At 41.0% G+C, this 15,725-nt stretch overlaps 1 protein-coding gene across 1 annotated transcript in view; it reads right to left on the reverse strand.

Moving 5' to 3' along the window:
• Positions 1-15,725, reverse strand: part of MTHFD1L (methylenetetrahydrofolate dehydrogenase (NADP+ dependent) 1 like) — a 151,136-nt gene that overhangs the window by 39,845 nt on the left and 95,566 nt on the right. The window contains exons 25-26 of the mRNA XM_035538963.2: positions 10,545-10,652; positions 8,675-8,827 (exon numbers count right to left, since the gene is read on the reverse strand). Coding sequence (XP_035394856.1) covers positions 8,675-8,827; positions 10,545-10,652 — 261 coding nt within the window. The remainder of the gene's footprint in view (positions 1-8,674; positions 8,828-10,544; positions 10,653-15,725) is intronic.

A 15,725-nucleotide genomic window follows, 5' to 3' on the forward strand; every position in this document is an offset into this window, starting at 1 on the left:
CTGCTTCATGTCTGAAATTGTATGTAAAATCTAGGTAGTGGTCCAAAATTTCTGCTGCTTTCCATCCAAATTGTGTTTTCCCCTTTTAACTGGGAAGGACAATTAATAGCAAGCCCATGCAAAAAAGCTAATATACATTATTCAAAGAAGCCCTATCTCCATATAGAATTTCAGTCTCTTGCTATTTTCCCCTTTCTTAAATGATGCACTTTTATCCATTCTCACCTGGAGTCACAGACTGTAAATCAGAGACAAAGGGAACGAAACAGAAAACATGACCATGCTCACAGTTAGGTCTTACTGGAACAAACAGCAAGGATCTTAATGACTCCCAGAGTTTCTGACGGCCTCGAGCAAACTGCTTTCACAGAGGTGCCCCCTTTGGCTGCATGCGTGGCACAGGTGATTCTAATTTTATTTGCCTTCACTAATGCCATCTGCAACCTTAAGACAGCTGTGCTGAGTTCATTACATACTGCTTCACAGGTCTGATAAGGGCAAGACATTAACAACCATGTTGAAGAAAACTGTTTCAGAGCATAACGAGTTGTCTTTGCTCCAGCATCACTTAAACTTGTCCACACTAGCCAGACACTACCTTTGATGATGGAATCAATACTGCCTGAGCTGATGTGTCAATTCAGCTAATCTTAACTGAAAATAACTGCTACTGTACTTCAGATCTACACACACCGGTTTAAGAAGATCCTGTCCAACAACTCTGACCTGCCATACCTCCCACTGAACAGCACGGCTGACTGTGTCCTTCGCCCCTTTAGAAGCAAAGCAAAGGAGGCTAGGTAAAATCACTGCATCAGGGGATGGGAGGCTGTAAAAATGAAATTTCAGAGCTCTTCTGAATTCAGGGTTATCACTTACTGGCTGCGGTGAAACAAGAAAGTCACTTTCCCTACGTGTAAATAAGTGCCTGTTTTAAGGAAGCCATTCAAATAAACTAGTTTAAGTTAACAGTACCACATGCTTATTAAGTCCAAAAGCTTGAACACAGTTTTACATTTGTATGGATATACTTGAAAATACCTCTGAAAAAGATAATCAAGGAAACATCATTGATATAGGAAATACACACAGGTCATTTTTGCTATTAAAAAGTTAATTTTCAAGTGTCTAGAGCCAAGTTTAAACATTTGCATAATAAAATTCTGCTCTGACAAGGCTTAAAGTATTGTAAGGTTGAAAAATATGTATGGACACTAAATACAAAGAACTACTTTTACAATAGTTGTACATTGTAATGGAGGCTGTACTGAGAGAAGTTTCATTTACTCTAAACACTAAATAGCTTACCAAATCACTGGCTGTATTTTATTCTGTGGTATGTTGTCTGATGGTTTCATTCTGTCCCAAAACAACAAGCCCTCCTCCAACTATTCAGTTTGCTGAAATAATATACATGCCTACACAACATTTTTTTTTTCCTTCTCAATCAAAACCAAAACAAAAAGTTCTTCAGTTCTGCCAACTTGACAAATGCTGGCCCTTCAGTGTGCTGAATGCTGGCTAGTGTGAAGGAAGCTGCAATAAAGCTGTAATTTAATTTTGCCAGTAGGACCAGCAATAGGATCCAGTCTTTCAATCAGAAAAGGTAATACATTGCACTATATTACAATGTAGGTTCAATAATGCTTAGTAGGAAACAAAAAAGAGCAGTCAAGAGAAGCATGAACTACATAGAATTTAAGTGCCTTGCCTTTCAAAAGTTAGAGAGATGATAATACATTTTTTAAACCAACTAAACTCTACTGTTTTTTCTCCCTTAGTCATCAGCAAGGCATGTCACTACTCTCCTGTAACTATGTCCCCCAATTACTCCAATGACTTCTTCCTGGACGGATCTTAGATCACATCATTGTTTCAGCTAATACTTTTGGAATATCTTCAAGTCTCTCTTCCTCAGAGTGCCCTTTCCCAGTTCTCCATATATGTCCAAGATGCGTCTTCATGTCGTTTCACAGGTATCTCCTCCCATTGGTATAACTCTCAATTTAACTTCTTTCCCTTTCTAGCCAACCTCACCCTTCCAATCCTCTCTCCAGTCTTCTGTTACCATCTTTTCATTACAAAGAGCCATGATCATCCTTCACTCTTAACTGTCTCTTGGTCCACACACACAGGATGTTTTCAGAGGTTGCCACTTAGCTCTTTTTATTATAATATACAACCCTTCCCTTGTCCCTTCAGCTAAATCATTCACTTGGGTCTATTTTTGCCTCATCTACAGTGACCCTTTCTGGCCAACCCAATACAGCCACAACCACATTATGCAATTCACGAAGTAACACGGGTAGATTTGCTGCTGTTATACTACCCATCTCTCAGACTCTGGCTTTTAAACATACTGAACTAATGTTGACTGTCCTCACCTTGACTTCTCAACACTGATCTTACTTGCGTGCTCACCCCTTGCCCTGCCACCCCTACTCTGAATAATTCGTCAGCTTTCCACCAAGCGTAACATCATTCAGCATTTCCACATGTGCGTGCCTGGCCACTGTTCAGAATGATGCGTCTTGTGTAATTCAGAAGACCCCTCCTCCTCTTCCCCGGGAGGAATTATACCTGCCATAATAAATGCAAAGGCATATCACCTAATAGAAGAGCCCACAGGCTTTTCTATTCCTGTTAGTACTTTTCAATTGAGAACTACACAATTGCTAATCTATGTTTCCCACCTGAGTTTAACTTTTCTTTCCTGTTACTTCTTCCACACTTGTTACAGTTATCTCAAAACCAGCCTGCAAAGTCTAAGGGCCGCTAGTATTTTCTACAGCTAACTTCTGAGCACTGCTATAATACAGCAACAATGCAACACTACAGACAGCTGCAAATGCCACATTACCAGAAACATACTTGGACTCGGAGAGGTCGGAATAGGGCACTACCCCCTTGAAAACCATATAAAAATGTACTATAAGCCAAATGCTTTACAAGGCAGATAAAAATCTCACAACACTCCCGTTTTTGAAGAATCACCCTATGTTATGCAGATTGTCAGGAAGAGGCAGGCAATCCACCAATAATTATTCATTTGTCTCACTGGAGAGCCTGAGAGAGTGACACAGTGACAACCTGGAGACAGCTAAGGCCTCACGCACCACTGGAAAATTCTAATTTCCCTTTGGTGGGCCTGGACTCCAGCTTGTGTTCAAAGAACACCTTCAAAACACACATACCTCTTAAGCTCTTAACCACTATAAAAGAAGAAATTCATTCAACGGGGAACAATATTTTCCTTCTCAAAGTATTCATAAAAGGGTCTCTTCCTCCTCACAATATTCAGGTAATATTTTAGCAGGACAGTCTTGGCTCTCACCCACCAGTGAATTAGGGCTTTATAATTCCCATAAACTGATTTAAAACCCCTCTGGTTTGTCCCAGGAATCATTTCCCAAAGGGTATAATTTCAGAAGTGGTTCCAGAGACTTGAAGTGCTTTCTTTATGGGGAGAAACAACAAATAGTATTTCTGTAACAGACTATCCTTTCTTCAGAAACATTGGTATGTGAAGGATGTCAGTTCACTGGAAGATTTTGGAAGCTGGTGGGGCTCCAAAGACACCTTCACTGGGAACTTGTCGGTGATTTTAAGCCATTAAAACAAAAGTGCATCTCTGGAAGAGGCTAGTACGTATTTTAAAATCTCCCTGTGAATCAAATACAGCTAAATTATTTGCACTGGTGATTTGCTAAATGTCACTTCAGAAAGGTGAAAGAAGGCGAGTTTTACTTCTAAGACCAGCTTGCATTCCTGCACATCACTCGGAAGAGAACAACGGAAACGTGACTGAATGTGAGAAAGTACCAAAGTGCAATGTGTGGGGGTGGGGCGAAACACACATACTACAAAAATGTAGTAATTCTCCACCCAAGCATTGCTAGTGAATGACCTCACTGGTTTCCTACATGTACTCCAGCAGCCTTCCTGCCATCACTGTGTTGAGCCAAGCAATGATGTCAACAGTCCACCTGTGAGAGTGATGTAGCCCTCTTGGTCAGGGTCACAAAGAACTTGGATAAAAGCTGTGCCAGTGTTAATTAAATGCACCTCTTGTTTCACTGCTGATTTCCTCTGATAAGGTTCAGCTCATTTTTCCTGGAAAGACTTCCATGCTGAAAGGGAACCAGAGCCAACTATAATACAAAACAAATATTGCTTAGAGAATATGAAGACAATACACTAAATATTTAGTTAAAAAAAAACGAAGTCTGACAGTTCTAGGAAAAATACAAATCTAATTTACACATGCTAATGACGAGGCTAAACTACAAATGCTAGTTAATGCGGATAGCTTATTTTTCAGCAGTACTTAACTCTTTGTAATGCTCCTCCCAATTCAACTGGAGCAGATCTCTAACAATCTACTTTACCACTGATAAGTTCTGACAGGTTAGAGTGAGAGGAGCTTGTCCAGGAAAAACATGCTTTGAGAACGGAGTTCAACATTTAATTATCATCAGAATTACCATTACAGCTTTAACAGACAAATCGTCCAATAGCATGTGTTGTGCCATCAGAAAGACCTCGGCTGTAAGAAGACTCCAAGCAGCTTAGCTATTAAGGATCCTTTTCCACTAAATACAATTATCCAGCAAATAATGAAAGGAAAAAAAAAATTTCCCTCTATAAAGAAATCTAACCCACTATCATGACTGGATGCTTTCACCATATGCTGTCACCAGGATTTCTGTGGTCTTTTCTACTTTGTTGATGTAGACATTTTCAGATAGCTTTATTAGTAAGAGAACTGTCAAAGGAAGACTCAGTTTAGTAACCTTACATGAAAAATATTCCTTCTTGAACAAGCCCTAAGACTTAATTGTTGACAGTAATATACACAAACAAAATCTTGAGCTGGCAAAATAGAATTCTACTTTTGAGAGCACTTTCCTATTACAGGAGTGTGTTTCCTGAAAATCACAAGCATCAATTCTGAAAGGCAACAAGTGGACCTCTTGCCATACTTTTAATTATAGAGAAAGAATTGTATCACAAAGGTGTTAGGAACATATTTGTATTCATTCAGATTTGTAGCAACTGTAACAGTTCCAAGGAATGTTCTGTCCCACATTTCTTATCATTAGCAGTATTTTCCAAGTAATTAATGATCACTTGCTGTCTACTTAGATTTTTTTCTCTTGGGGATCTTATGTCTCTACAGCACCTTACCCTAAAAACTCTTCTAGAACACACAACACTAAAAATATACTACCTACCCTGCTCCTTGTGTGGGAAACGATCCATGGCTATACTACCTCTCACTAAAGTCAGGATAACTAACTTGGACATATTTTTTAAAATTTCCTTCAACTGGAAATCATATATTTATATGTATGTATAAAATGTCCTTCATAAGAACCATATTTTTGATTCTAGGTGGCAAACCAAAGACGTGAGGTATGCCTTGAAACTCATTTGGTCTATACTGCTCCTATGGACAGTTCCTATAGATTTATGAGGCTGAACCTCAGCTAGTTTGTGTTGAGGAGGGCAGTGTGACTCATTCAGAAAGCTTAGCCCAAGAACATTTCACTCTGACATCCTACAGAATAGCTCCCTCATGGATTTGAAGCAGTTGCTGCCCATTCTTCATATTTACTCCTCCTCACAACTTTATGACATACAATTTCCAGTTCAAACTTGAATCTAGGCCATGAAGGAGATACTAGAACTTCTGACAAACTGTATTCTGTCACCAGTGATTGAGTCTTACATAATTTAAACACACAGCTGTGCTGGACTTCTCGTGGATTCACATCATGTAGCCACACAGAAGGAAAGCACATCCCCATGTCCAGTGAGTTAAAGTGACACAGTTTCCTGAACTCCAGGAACTCTCCTGGTCAGAAAGTACTTCCTTCCTTGTTTCAAACACTTGATTGTTTCAGAGGGAATTCAAAACAATAGATTAGAAACTTTCAGCCTTTCCTAAGTGTACTGCTACACAAGGAAATCAGGCCGTGCTCTGGGAAGATGAGATAACATTGGGAGAGGACTCTTATCCGGAAATGCAATAGCCTTTGCATCCCTTCTCTAGGACCATCCCATGAATCAGCTACATATAAGTAATAATTCATACTATAAGACGTCAGATACAGTTCAACTATTGTTTGAAATAAGATGTGCATGGTTAGCAAAGGGCACGAGCAGTAACTTCTCAGATACTTTCATAAGCCATGTCAGGGGACAAAATAGTAGGAGCTTCCTAATCTAAAGTCCATACTTTTAAGGAACAGTTAGAAAAAAACGGATAATTTCCATTTTTAATACCCCATTGTTTGCATCTCTAAAAAGGAGAAAGAAGGTGCTACTAACTTCTGCAGTTACAAACCAATGCCTTTCCCACTATAACTTAGTTTTACAGAACGGGCAGAGAGGCTCCTTATAGCTGGGAATGGATTGGGCTCATCAGATACCACAGAAAAGCATTCTTTTTAATCATACCCTTTCCCCCAGCACAATTCCTTTCATGGAAATACACTATGGAAGAAAGACGTAGCATCTACAATATCATCTTAATTTCCTTTTACAACAATGTCACCCACCTAGTTGATCAAGGAAAGCCAGCTGATGTGATTTTTTTTTTTTGATTTTTTAGCAAAGCTTTTGGTACTGTCTCGCGCAGTATCCTTCTGGACAAAACATCCAGCATACAGCTAGACAAATGCATAATAAAATAGGCGACCAACTGGTTGGCCGGTTGAGCTCAAAGGGTAAATTGGCTTACATCAGGCTGGCAGCCAGTCACTAATGGGGTTCTGTCGGGCTCCATTTTGGGGCCAGTTCTCTTTAATGTTTTCATAAATGACTTGGATGCAGGACTAGAAGGTATACTAAGTAAGGTTGCAGATGATACTAGATTAGGAGGAGCTGATGACTCCCTCGAGGGTAGAGAGGTCTTGCAGAGAGATCTTGACAGATCAGAGTGCTGGCAATCACCGACTATGAAATTTAACAAGAGCAAGTGCCAGATTCTGTACCTGGGACAGAACAACCCTGGCTATACATACAGACTGGGGGATTAGAGACTGGAGAGTAGCCCTGTGGAAAGGGATCTGGGGGACTCTGGTCAATGGCAAAATAAACATGAGTTACCAGTGTGCCCTGACAGCCAAAAGGGCCGAATATGTCCTGGGGTGCATCAAGCACGGCATTGCTAGCTGGCTGAGGGAAGCAACTATTCTGTTCTACTCTGCACTGACATGGCCTCACCTCAAGCATGTCCTGGTTTCAGCTAGGACAGAGTTAATTTTCCTCCTAGTAGCTGGCAGGGTGCTATGTTTTGGATTAGGATGAGAAGAGCGCTGATAACATGCTGATGTTTTAATTGTTGTAGAGCAGTGCTTACACTAAGCCAAGGACTTTTCAGCTTCTCGTTCTGTCCTGCCAGCGAGCAGGCTGGGGGTGCAGCAGGAGCTGGGAGGGGACAGACCCAGGACAGCTGACCCAAACTGGCCAAAGGGGTATTCCATACCATCTGACGTCATGCTGAACAATATATAGGGGTGGCTAGCCGGGGTGGGGGGCCGGCTGCTCGGGGATAGGCTGGGCATCGGTCAACGGGTGGTGAGCAATTGCATTGTGCATCACTTATTTCGTACACATTATTAATACTATTGTTGTTATTATTATTGTTATTATTATTTTCCTGTCTTAATAAACTGTCTATCTCAACTCACAGGCTTCACTTTCCCATTTCTCTCCCCCATCCCAGAGAGGGAGGGGGGAGGGTGAGCAAACGGCTGTGTGGTGTTTAGCTGCCAGCCGGGCTAAACCACAACAAAGCATTTTGTGCAGTTTTGGGTGCCATAACTAAGAAGTATGTACAACTATTAGAGTATCCAAAGGAGGGATATGAACATGGTGAAGGGTCTACAGGGCAAGACGTATGAGGAGCAGCTGAGGTCCCTTGGTTTGTTCAGCCCAGAGCAGAGCCAGCTAAGGGGAGGCCTCATGGCGGCCTGCAGCTCCCTCACGAGGGGAGCGGAGGGGCAGGCGCTGAGCTCTGCTCTCTAGGGACAGCGACAGGACCCGAGGGAACGGCATGGGGCTGGGACAGGGGAGGGTCAGGCTGGGTGTTAGGGAAAGGTTCTGCACCCAGAGGGTGTTCGGGCACTGGGACAGGCTCCCCAGGGCAGTGGCCATGGCACCGAGCCTGACAGAGTTCAGGAAGCGTTCAGACAACGCTCTCAGACAGTTTGATTTTTGGGTGGTCTTGTGTATAGCCAGGAGTTGGACTCAATGGTCCTTGTGGGTCCCTTCCAACACAGAATACACCAAGATCAAGTAAATACAGTTATTTAAAGGCTGCAAATTGAATAATCAAAGGAAACAGACATGTAAACATATATATATATATATTTTTTTTTTTTCCAGGATTAGGGTGCCTATGTACCTCAGACTCAAAAACATCAGAAACAGGAACAATGGGAAGAGTCATTGTCTCAGACCCTATAGTCAGAGCTTTTGTATATTACATTTTCCTAATTCTCTTTTCATATCAACATAGAGCTACACAACATGGGAGGATAAAATTATTATAAAAAATGAGGACTCACCTGGTTCTATACATTTTTAGTGACAAAGGGGAAATGCACTTCCCTATCAAGCTGGATCAGAAGTAGGGGAGTAATCAAGTTGAATGCTCTGCACTCACCATTCCTACCAGAGGGTAGATGAATCCAGCTCCAATACTGGCTCGCACATCACTAATCGGCAAAATGAAACCAGTGGGAACACCCTTCCTCTCAGGCTGATGGGAGAGGGATAGGTGAGTTTTTGCCATGCAGATGGGAAGATCTCCAAATCCCTAACAGAAAATGGAAAGAAAATGAGAGAGAAATGCTTTTAAGATTAGAGAAAACACAGAACACATTTTCACTTTGTAATCAGCATTTCTGTAAATCCTAAAATCTATAAGCAACAATTAACCTCAGTTCCTTAACATCTAATATTTCAGAAATGGACAGAACACTGTATTTTACACACTACTGTCTTTCAGCTCAGGCCCATACCTCCAAAGAGACTTGCCTGTAGTCATACACAGCTATTTAAGAGGATTCTCACTCTACAGTTAGGCACAAAAGGTGCCTATACAAGAGTTAGTGTGTGCTATTTTCAGAAAAGGGTGCACAACAAGTACCACACAGAACAAGAAACCTACGTTACTCAATACAATTCCGGAAGGGCACATCTCTCTAGACAATACTTATTTCTGGGACTTAGTGACCTAGTTATATACCTAGACTGGGATTCATAGCCCCAAACTCTCTAAGAGTACCAACATCTTCTCAAGGGTAAAAACAAATGGCTCATAATGCTCACTTTGTTTTTAAACAGGACAAAAAGTGTAAGATGATGGCAGCCACTTTACTTATGACAGTGCAGCAACTACTCAAAAAGTAGGAAAAAGTCACGGAAAGGCCATCAGGAGCTTTCCCAACACCTTGTCTCCCAGGTTATCAATTAACCTTTAGTCAGGCACCTTCCACTCTTCTGTTCAACGCCTTAACAAACAGGGATGCAATTCACAAGGCCAGGAGGAGAGGCAGCACTGCAGGGAATTGACTCTATAGCTCAGTGCTGATGACAATCCTTTAATGACATTGTGAAAATATTTCCTAATACTGCTAACACTTAGACTAAAAGTGGATTAGAGAATCACAGTGGGGAAAGATAAAGAAATGGATTATTCTGCTTCAAGTAGACTAAGTAAGCTTCTTTTCCATCTAGAAAATCAAGTTCATTCTCAGTAGATTTACATTATAGAGAAGACGGCTATACTTCTGCTTGTCTGACCAATTTGCTGAAGCATGCTCAGGAATTTTTCCATGACACATCATCCATAGTTTCTATTTTCTGACAGAACGGCTCCAGCCATGTTTACTTGCAGAAGCTGTTACGTTTACAGAAATATATTCACCTCTCCACATGGTTTCAAAACTGTTTTCAAGCTGTAACAAAGCCCACTCCCGTATGTTTTAGGAACAGTGACCTATTTCATCTTCTAGCATTTATAATCCCTTGAAAATAACACGAAGGAAAGCAAACAATTTCAAAGTGTTGGGAACTTTGTTACTAAAACGTGTAACTGTGCACAGGTCTTTTGTGTTGGAAAACTAATTTTTTGAAGGAACAAATGTTCATTCATATGCTCATTCACCAGCAACTACTTTTGCAGATGTGCAGTTGACACATTTAAAGCAGTAACCCTAAATTACCACTCTGCATAGAAAGCGCACAATTTCATCAGCAACCTCAGAATGATTCCAACCATCATTCATATCTTACATAGACATGTATGAAAGTTATAGGAAGATAACTTTCAAGGTGAAAACCACTCTGTTCAATCTAATCTAATCCATAGCAATCCATACTGACCTCCACAGTTCAACATCACAGGTAAGCTCATGCCTTTTAGCAAGGCTAGTCTAAACACTCCAATTTGAGAATCTTTTTACCACCTCAGGTCTCCTGAGACTCTCATCTAACAGGTAACTGACCTCTTAATTCACTGGTGTTCTTACCTGCCGGGTGTAACGATCGATTTGTGACTGTGCAGCAGGAGACAATTCTATATCTTGAGCTCCATACACCTTCTGAGCAATGATCCTTATTTTTTCAACAATAGGAAGCTGCAGAGACAGAGAAACAATACAAGTATGAACACAAGCCAAGAGAAACTAGAATCTTATTTGTTGAGTGAGAAATCTGAATCTCTCATTTAGATTCATCCTTCTTAAACAGGCTTGCTAACAAGCAAAGGGCACTCATGATGGATATGATGCTCAGCTACAGGTACATGAATTAGAATCATGATGTCAGCTACTCCATCATGTTGGATCTGCACTATTTGTGCATTACAGAGTTGGCAGCATGAAGTCACTAAACTCAGCTCCAAATGCTACGAGTATCCACATCACATTATTAAACTCAAATTGAATGTGTGTCTTGCCCTTACAGCTTCCACTTGAAGGCAGATTCAGACTTTCATATTTAGGCCATTGGAAATCCTTTCACAGATTTTCAGCATACAGTTTTTTTGTGGAGAGGTCAGGCGTTTACTTTTTGTGCCATCATTTCTTTAGGGTAAATTCTCATTCCTTTTGTTTTGCACGGCCTTGAAGACAACAATTATGACCCCTATAGCCTATTCTAAACAAACCAACCTCTTCTGCTTCTTTCAGTGTGAACAGGATGATGAGGGATGGACTGCACTAGTTCAGCTACTTCAGTGCTGAGCCAGAGATGGCCAGAGATGCATGCGATACCCCAGTGGACACCTCACCTGTAATTTGTACTCGAGCATATTTAAGTCACAACACACGCAGAAGAAATGCTGAACAAAGAGACATTGCTTGGGAACAAAGACTTGGTAACCTCAAGCAAGTAATACACAAAAGGCACCAAAACACAAAAATGAAGTATTTAGTTTTATTCCAACAAGGGCAAGTAGTTGGCATGTGAATAACAGACTACCCAGCGCATTTATAGGAAGTTCCACAGTTAATCATATTTTTGCAATGCCTATCTGGAAGTAGTGCCTTTTTTTTTTTTTCCTGCAAAAATGCATCAGTTGAAGGTCCTGGGTCAGGCTGACCTTTTTTGTAGTTATGATTAAATTTTAGAAAAATGAAATTTTAAAGTAGTCTGCCTTTACATTAATGAAGAACTCCAGTAACAGAGACATCACAAGACAAGAAGCTTGCCAGGCTTTCAAACAGCTTAAATATAATACAGCTAAAAGCTAGTAAGTCTCAAATAGAATCCCTCCCTTACATAAGAAATTTCAGAGGAGGGTTTAAAGATATACCACAAGACACCTTCTGAACACGCTGACTATATGATTATTGCACCTTAATTGGGTGGAATGATGTCATGTTCCTCACTTCAGGCTTTTTAAATGAATCCAAGCAGGGCAATAAAATCTAATGAGGATTAGAGGTAACACACTGCGAATATCCTGGATATAATTCCTGGCAGCATTACCCTGAGTGGAATACCTCAGTGACATGGGTAGCCATCAAAAGACGAAAATTCCTCCAGGTTGATTATAAAGTACATTCATGCCCACTGCAGTCTAGAGTGCAGTGGAAGAAATGCAAAACATTTGTTAAGCTTGCCCTTTGGGTGCTGTTTGCTGGCAGTGAAGAACTAACAGAAACGGCAAAAGCAAAGGCAAGAGGAATTCCCCTACTCATTATCGGTAGGCCAACATCAAAGCTAACAGCTTTCTGCTTAAATCTCAGTAAATGCATTGAGATGGAGATGCTTATTTAGATTCAATTTGCATTTGCCTCAAAATACTTCAAACTAATTTGACAGCAGCATAATTACTATGTCCTCAGCCTCCTTCCAGCAACTATAACCGTAGTTTCCAAACAGACTGCAGCAGGGTTCTGGCTAGCATCACCACAGACTGCTTTAACGAAGGCAGGGGCACCCTGTCTCCCAGGATGTGCTACGCTTCTTGCATGACTGAACCTGAGCTGGACAGTGGGACTGTATCCTACAGATTTATTTTTATTTATTTTTTTAAAAACATCATCATCATTTTGGAAAATTTTCAAGCCAGTAACCACACCTCAATTTTTGCAAATTTAACCTCAAAAGAATCACCAGTTGGAAAGCAGATGCAAGAGTGTGACTGGCAAACAAAACTGTTTTTCTGAGACCACCACATGCATATGTCAAGTGGGTGAGGCAAGCACATGATGTTATAGACGAGTTTGTGCCTATTTAACCTCACAACGCATGTAGATGAGACTTGGCTGAGCACAACCCAGACAGAAATCAGCAGGGAGGCACACATTAACACAGCCCATGTATGTGCACACTGTCGGAATATGCTTCCTTCCTGAAGTTTCAGAAGTAAGCAGAAGAGTCCATTACACTGTGCTAAGGATCCACCTGCTTCTTAGTATTTAGTGGGATCTTCAAGTGATCATCTGTTTAGAATCATAGTGTAAGAGCATTTTGAACTAAAATGTTTCCTGTGTGTCAGTTAGCAAGCAATATTGCTGGAAAATTCAACTTAAATTTAACTTATAGAAGTATTCTCCAAAAAAAAAAAAAAGCCACGTACTAGATTATATGAGAAATACAAATTCATTTCAGGTGAAAATAGCATAATGGTACTTATTAGAAAAGAAGTCCTTGTAATTCAAGAGGGTTTTTACGCATTTGACAAAGTAAAACTCTGGATGTTTACAGGACACTTGTAGGAACAATTCTACGTTGTTCTTGTCTGGTCTTTATGGGCAAGTTTAGCTTTAAGTTTTCAGCAAATCTGTTGATTAATCTGCACTTTACTGTGGAAATACTTTCACTGATGGGAACAAAGATCCACCATATGTAGCAATGCTTCACAGTGCTAACTCATATGGAAAAGAGTTTAGCTGAATTCAAAGGGGCTGAAAAATAATTTAGTACCTAAATAATTAAGATATTTTAAGCAGTATTTCTACTCCAGCTGATACCGAGCTTCTAAAAAATCTTGTGAGCTACCTAGTCATACCTTAAACACCTTGGTCAAATATCTGCCTGCAGAAGCCACATCTCTCAGGCATTTAGAAAAAATAAGTTCTTCTGTATCTGTCACGTATTTCATCCAAGAATTTCCTACAATAGCCCAGGGCATTCCTGAACTGGTTGTTCATTCATACTGTGGAGTTCCCTTCCTTGGAGATCTCCAAAAGCCATCTGGACATGATCCTGGACAGCCTGCTCCAGCAGGGAGGTTGGACCAGATGACTGCCAGAGGTCCCTTCCATCCCCAGCCAGTCTGTGATTCCTACTCTCAAAGGACAATGCATCACCTTCAGCAGCACTGATGCAACTGTTCGCAAGTCCTCATTAAAACCTTCTCAATGAAAGAAGAACAAAAAGTCCTGCCTGGCTGGTGTGTGTCGAACTGCACCCTTACAAACACTGACTTAGCTCCACAGCACCTCTGCTAACTGACCTGCTACGGTGACAATGATATTTATAAAATGTGCAGACAACTCATGTGTCAAAAGTATGTAAGATTTAGGATCAGCAATAAAAGCTGTTCCTGTTTCATTTCCTTTAAGGAAGGTTATGAATGTTATGCAACTAAGCACATTTAAGTAGAGGACAGGTGACAGCTACACAACAAACAACACGAATTTAGACAAAAACTGACTTTTATAGAACGCAACCATGTATTAGTACTAATGCTGATGGAACTGTGGCTTCTTCAGAGAATTCTTTTCAAATTCAGTTTTAACTTCTCAAGAAAAAGGTGGCATGAAATGCCCAAGGTAAACGTATACTGAATGTAAGAAGGTGCTACAGGGCCACACTGTACGAATATCTGCTGACAGCTAAGTAGCTTTGGTGTTGCTCTGAGAAACAGCTGATCATCCCAGCCCTACTAGAGGCAATATACATTTCTGAAATCTCGCACATGCAGAGCTACCAAAGCCATATGCTCCTTCTGAGGCAAGCACAAACACACATGCTTGTTGAGGCTGCCAAGCACCCACACCATAAACAGGATTAACTCCTTGGCTAAAGCCTAACAAGCGCTACAGCAAAGGCGCACAAACTGCTTTCACAAGAACAGTATCTGTGTAAGCAGTACATTTCAATATTTGATAGAGAACAATCAAACCAAGAAAGCAGCAGTAATAAAGAGGAGAGCCTGTCATTCTCAAGACTGAGCTGACTATCCAAGATGAAATCACACCATTGTCGTCGTTCAGCCATACTGCTGCTTCCAGGCCGCCTCCCTTGCCAGACGTGATGTTAGTACAAATTTATGCTGTCTATACACAGTCTTCAATCTTCCAAAACTATCATCAACATACTTTTTACTACAAGGTAATATACTACAGCTTTAATTTATGCTAGCTTTTTCTAACATTGCTTTCACTCTTTCTCTCTTCCTTCAGTCAGGACAGCAACCTGAAGATTATCATTTTTCCAAGTGGAGCTTGACAAGGATTTCCAAGGACAGCGGACCAACTTACATGGCCCCTCCTTGCTCCTCCCTCACTCTGCTGCTTACACTCACTGTTGTGGCAGTGCAACTGAGAGGGCAGCACCACTGGTTGTGCAGCTGCACATACCAGAGAAAGCGATCCAGGCTAAAACATAACACAGGAAAAAAAAAAAAATCGCTATCTTAACCCAAATCAGTTTGCAGATCCAGTTTACTATAAGGACAAATAGTGACAGATATGGTTTAAACCTCATCACTGCAGAAAGAAACACTCAAAGTGTTGGAAACTGATCACTGAAACATACCAGCACAGAGAGTGCACAGGGGCAGGGACGCTCTGCTAGGGATGGGATTCTTGACATTGGTCTTGTTGTCAAAGTCGGTACTAAGTGAAATGAGACATTCACATTACCAGGGACCTGGCTAGGGACTGTGCTTGGGATTCCCATCTTTTGCACCCATGTCTGGGCACCTGACACAGACACAGACACAGATTTCTAGGTTGGAAGAGACCTCAAGATCATCGAGTCCAACCTCCGACCTAACACTAAGTACTCCACTAAACCATATCGCTAAGCTCTACATCTAAACGTCTTTTAAAGACCTCCAGGGATGGTGACTCCACCACCTCCCTGGGCAGCCTGTTCCAATGCCTAACAACCCTTTCAGTAAAGAAGTACTTCCTAACATCCAACCTAAAACTCCCGTTGCAACTTTCGCCCATTCCCCCTCGTCCTGTCAC

The sequence above is a fragment of the Cygnus atratus genome, chromosome 3 (assembly GCF_013377495.2).
Source record: "Cygnus atratus isolate AKBS03 ecotype Queensland, Australia chromosome 3, CAtr_DNAZoo_HiC_assembly, whole genome shotgun sequence".
In the NCBI taxonomy this organism is placed as follows: domain Eukaryota; kingdom Metazoa; phylum Chordata; class Aves; order Anseriformes; family Anatidae; genus Cygnus; species Cygnus atratus.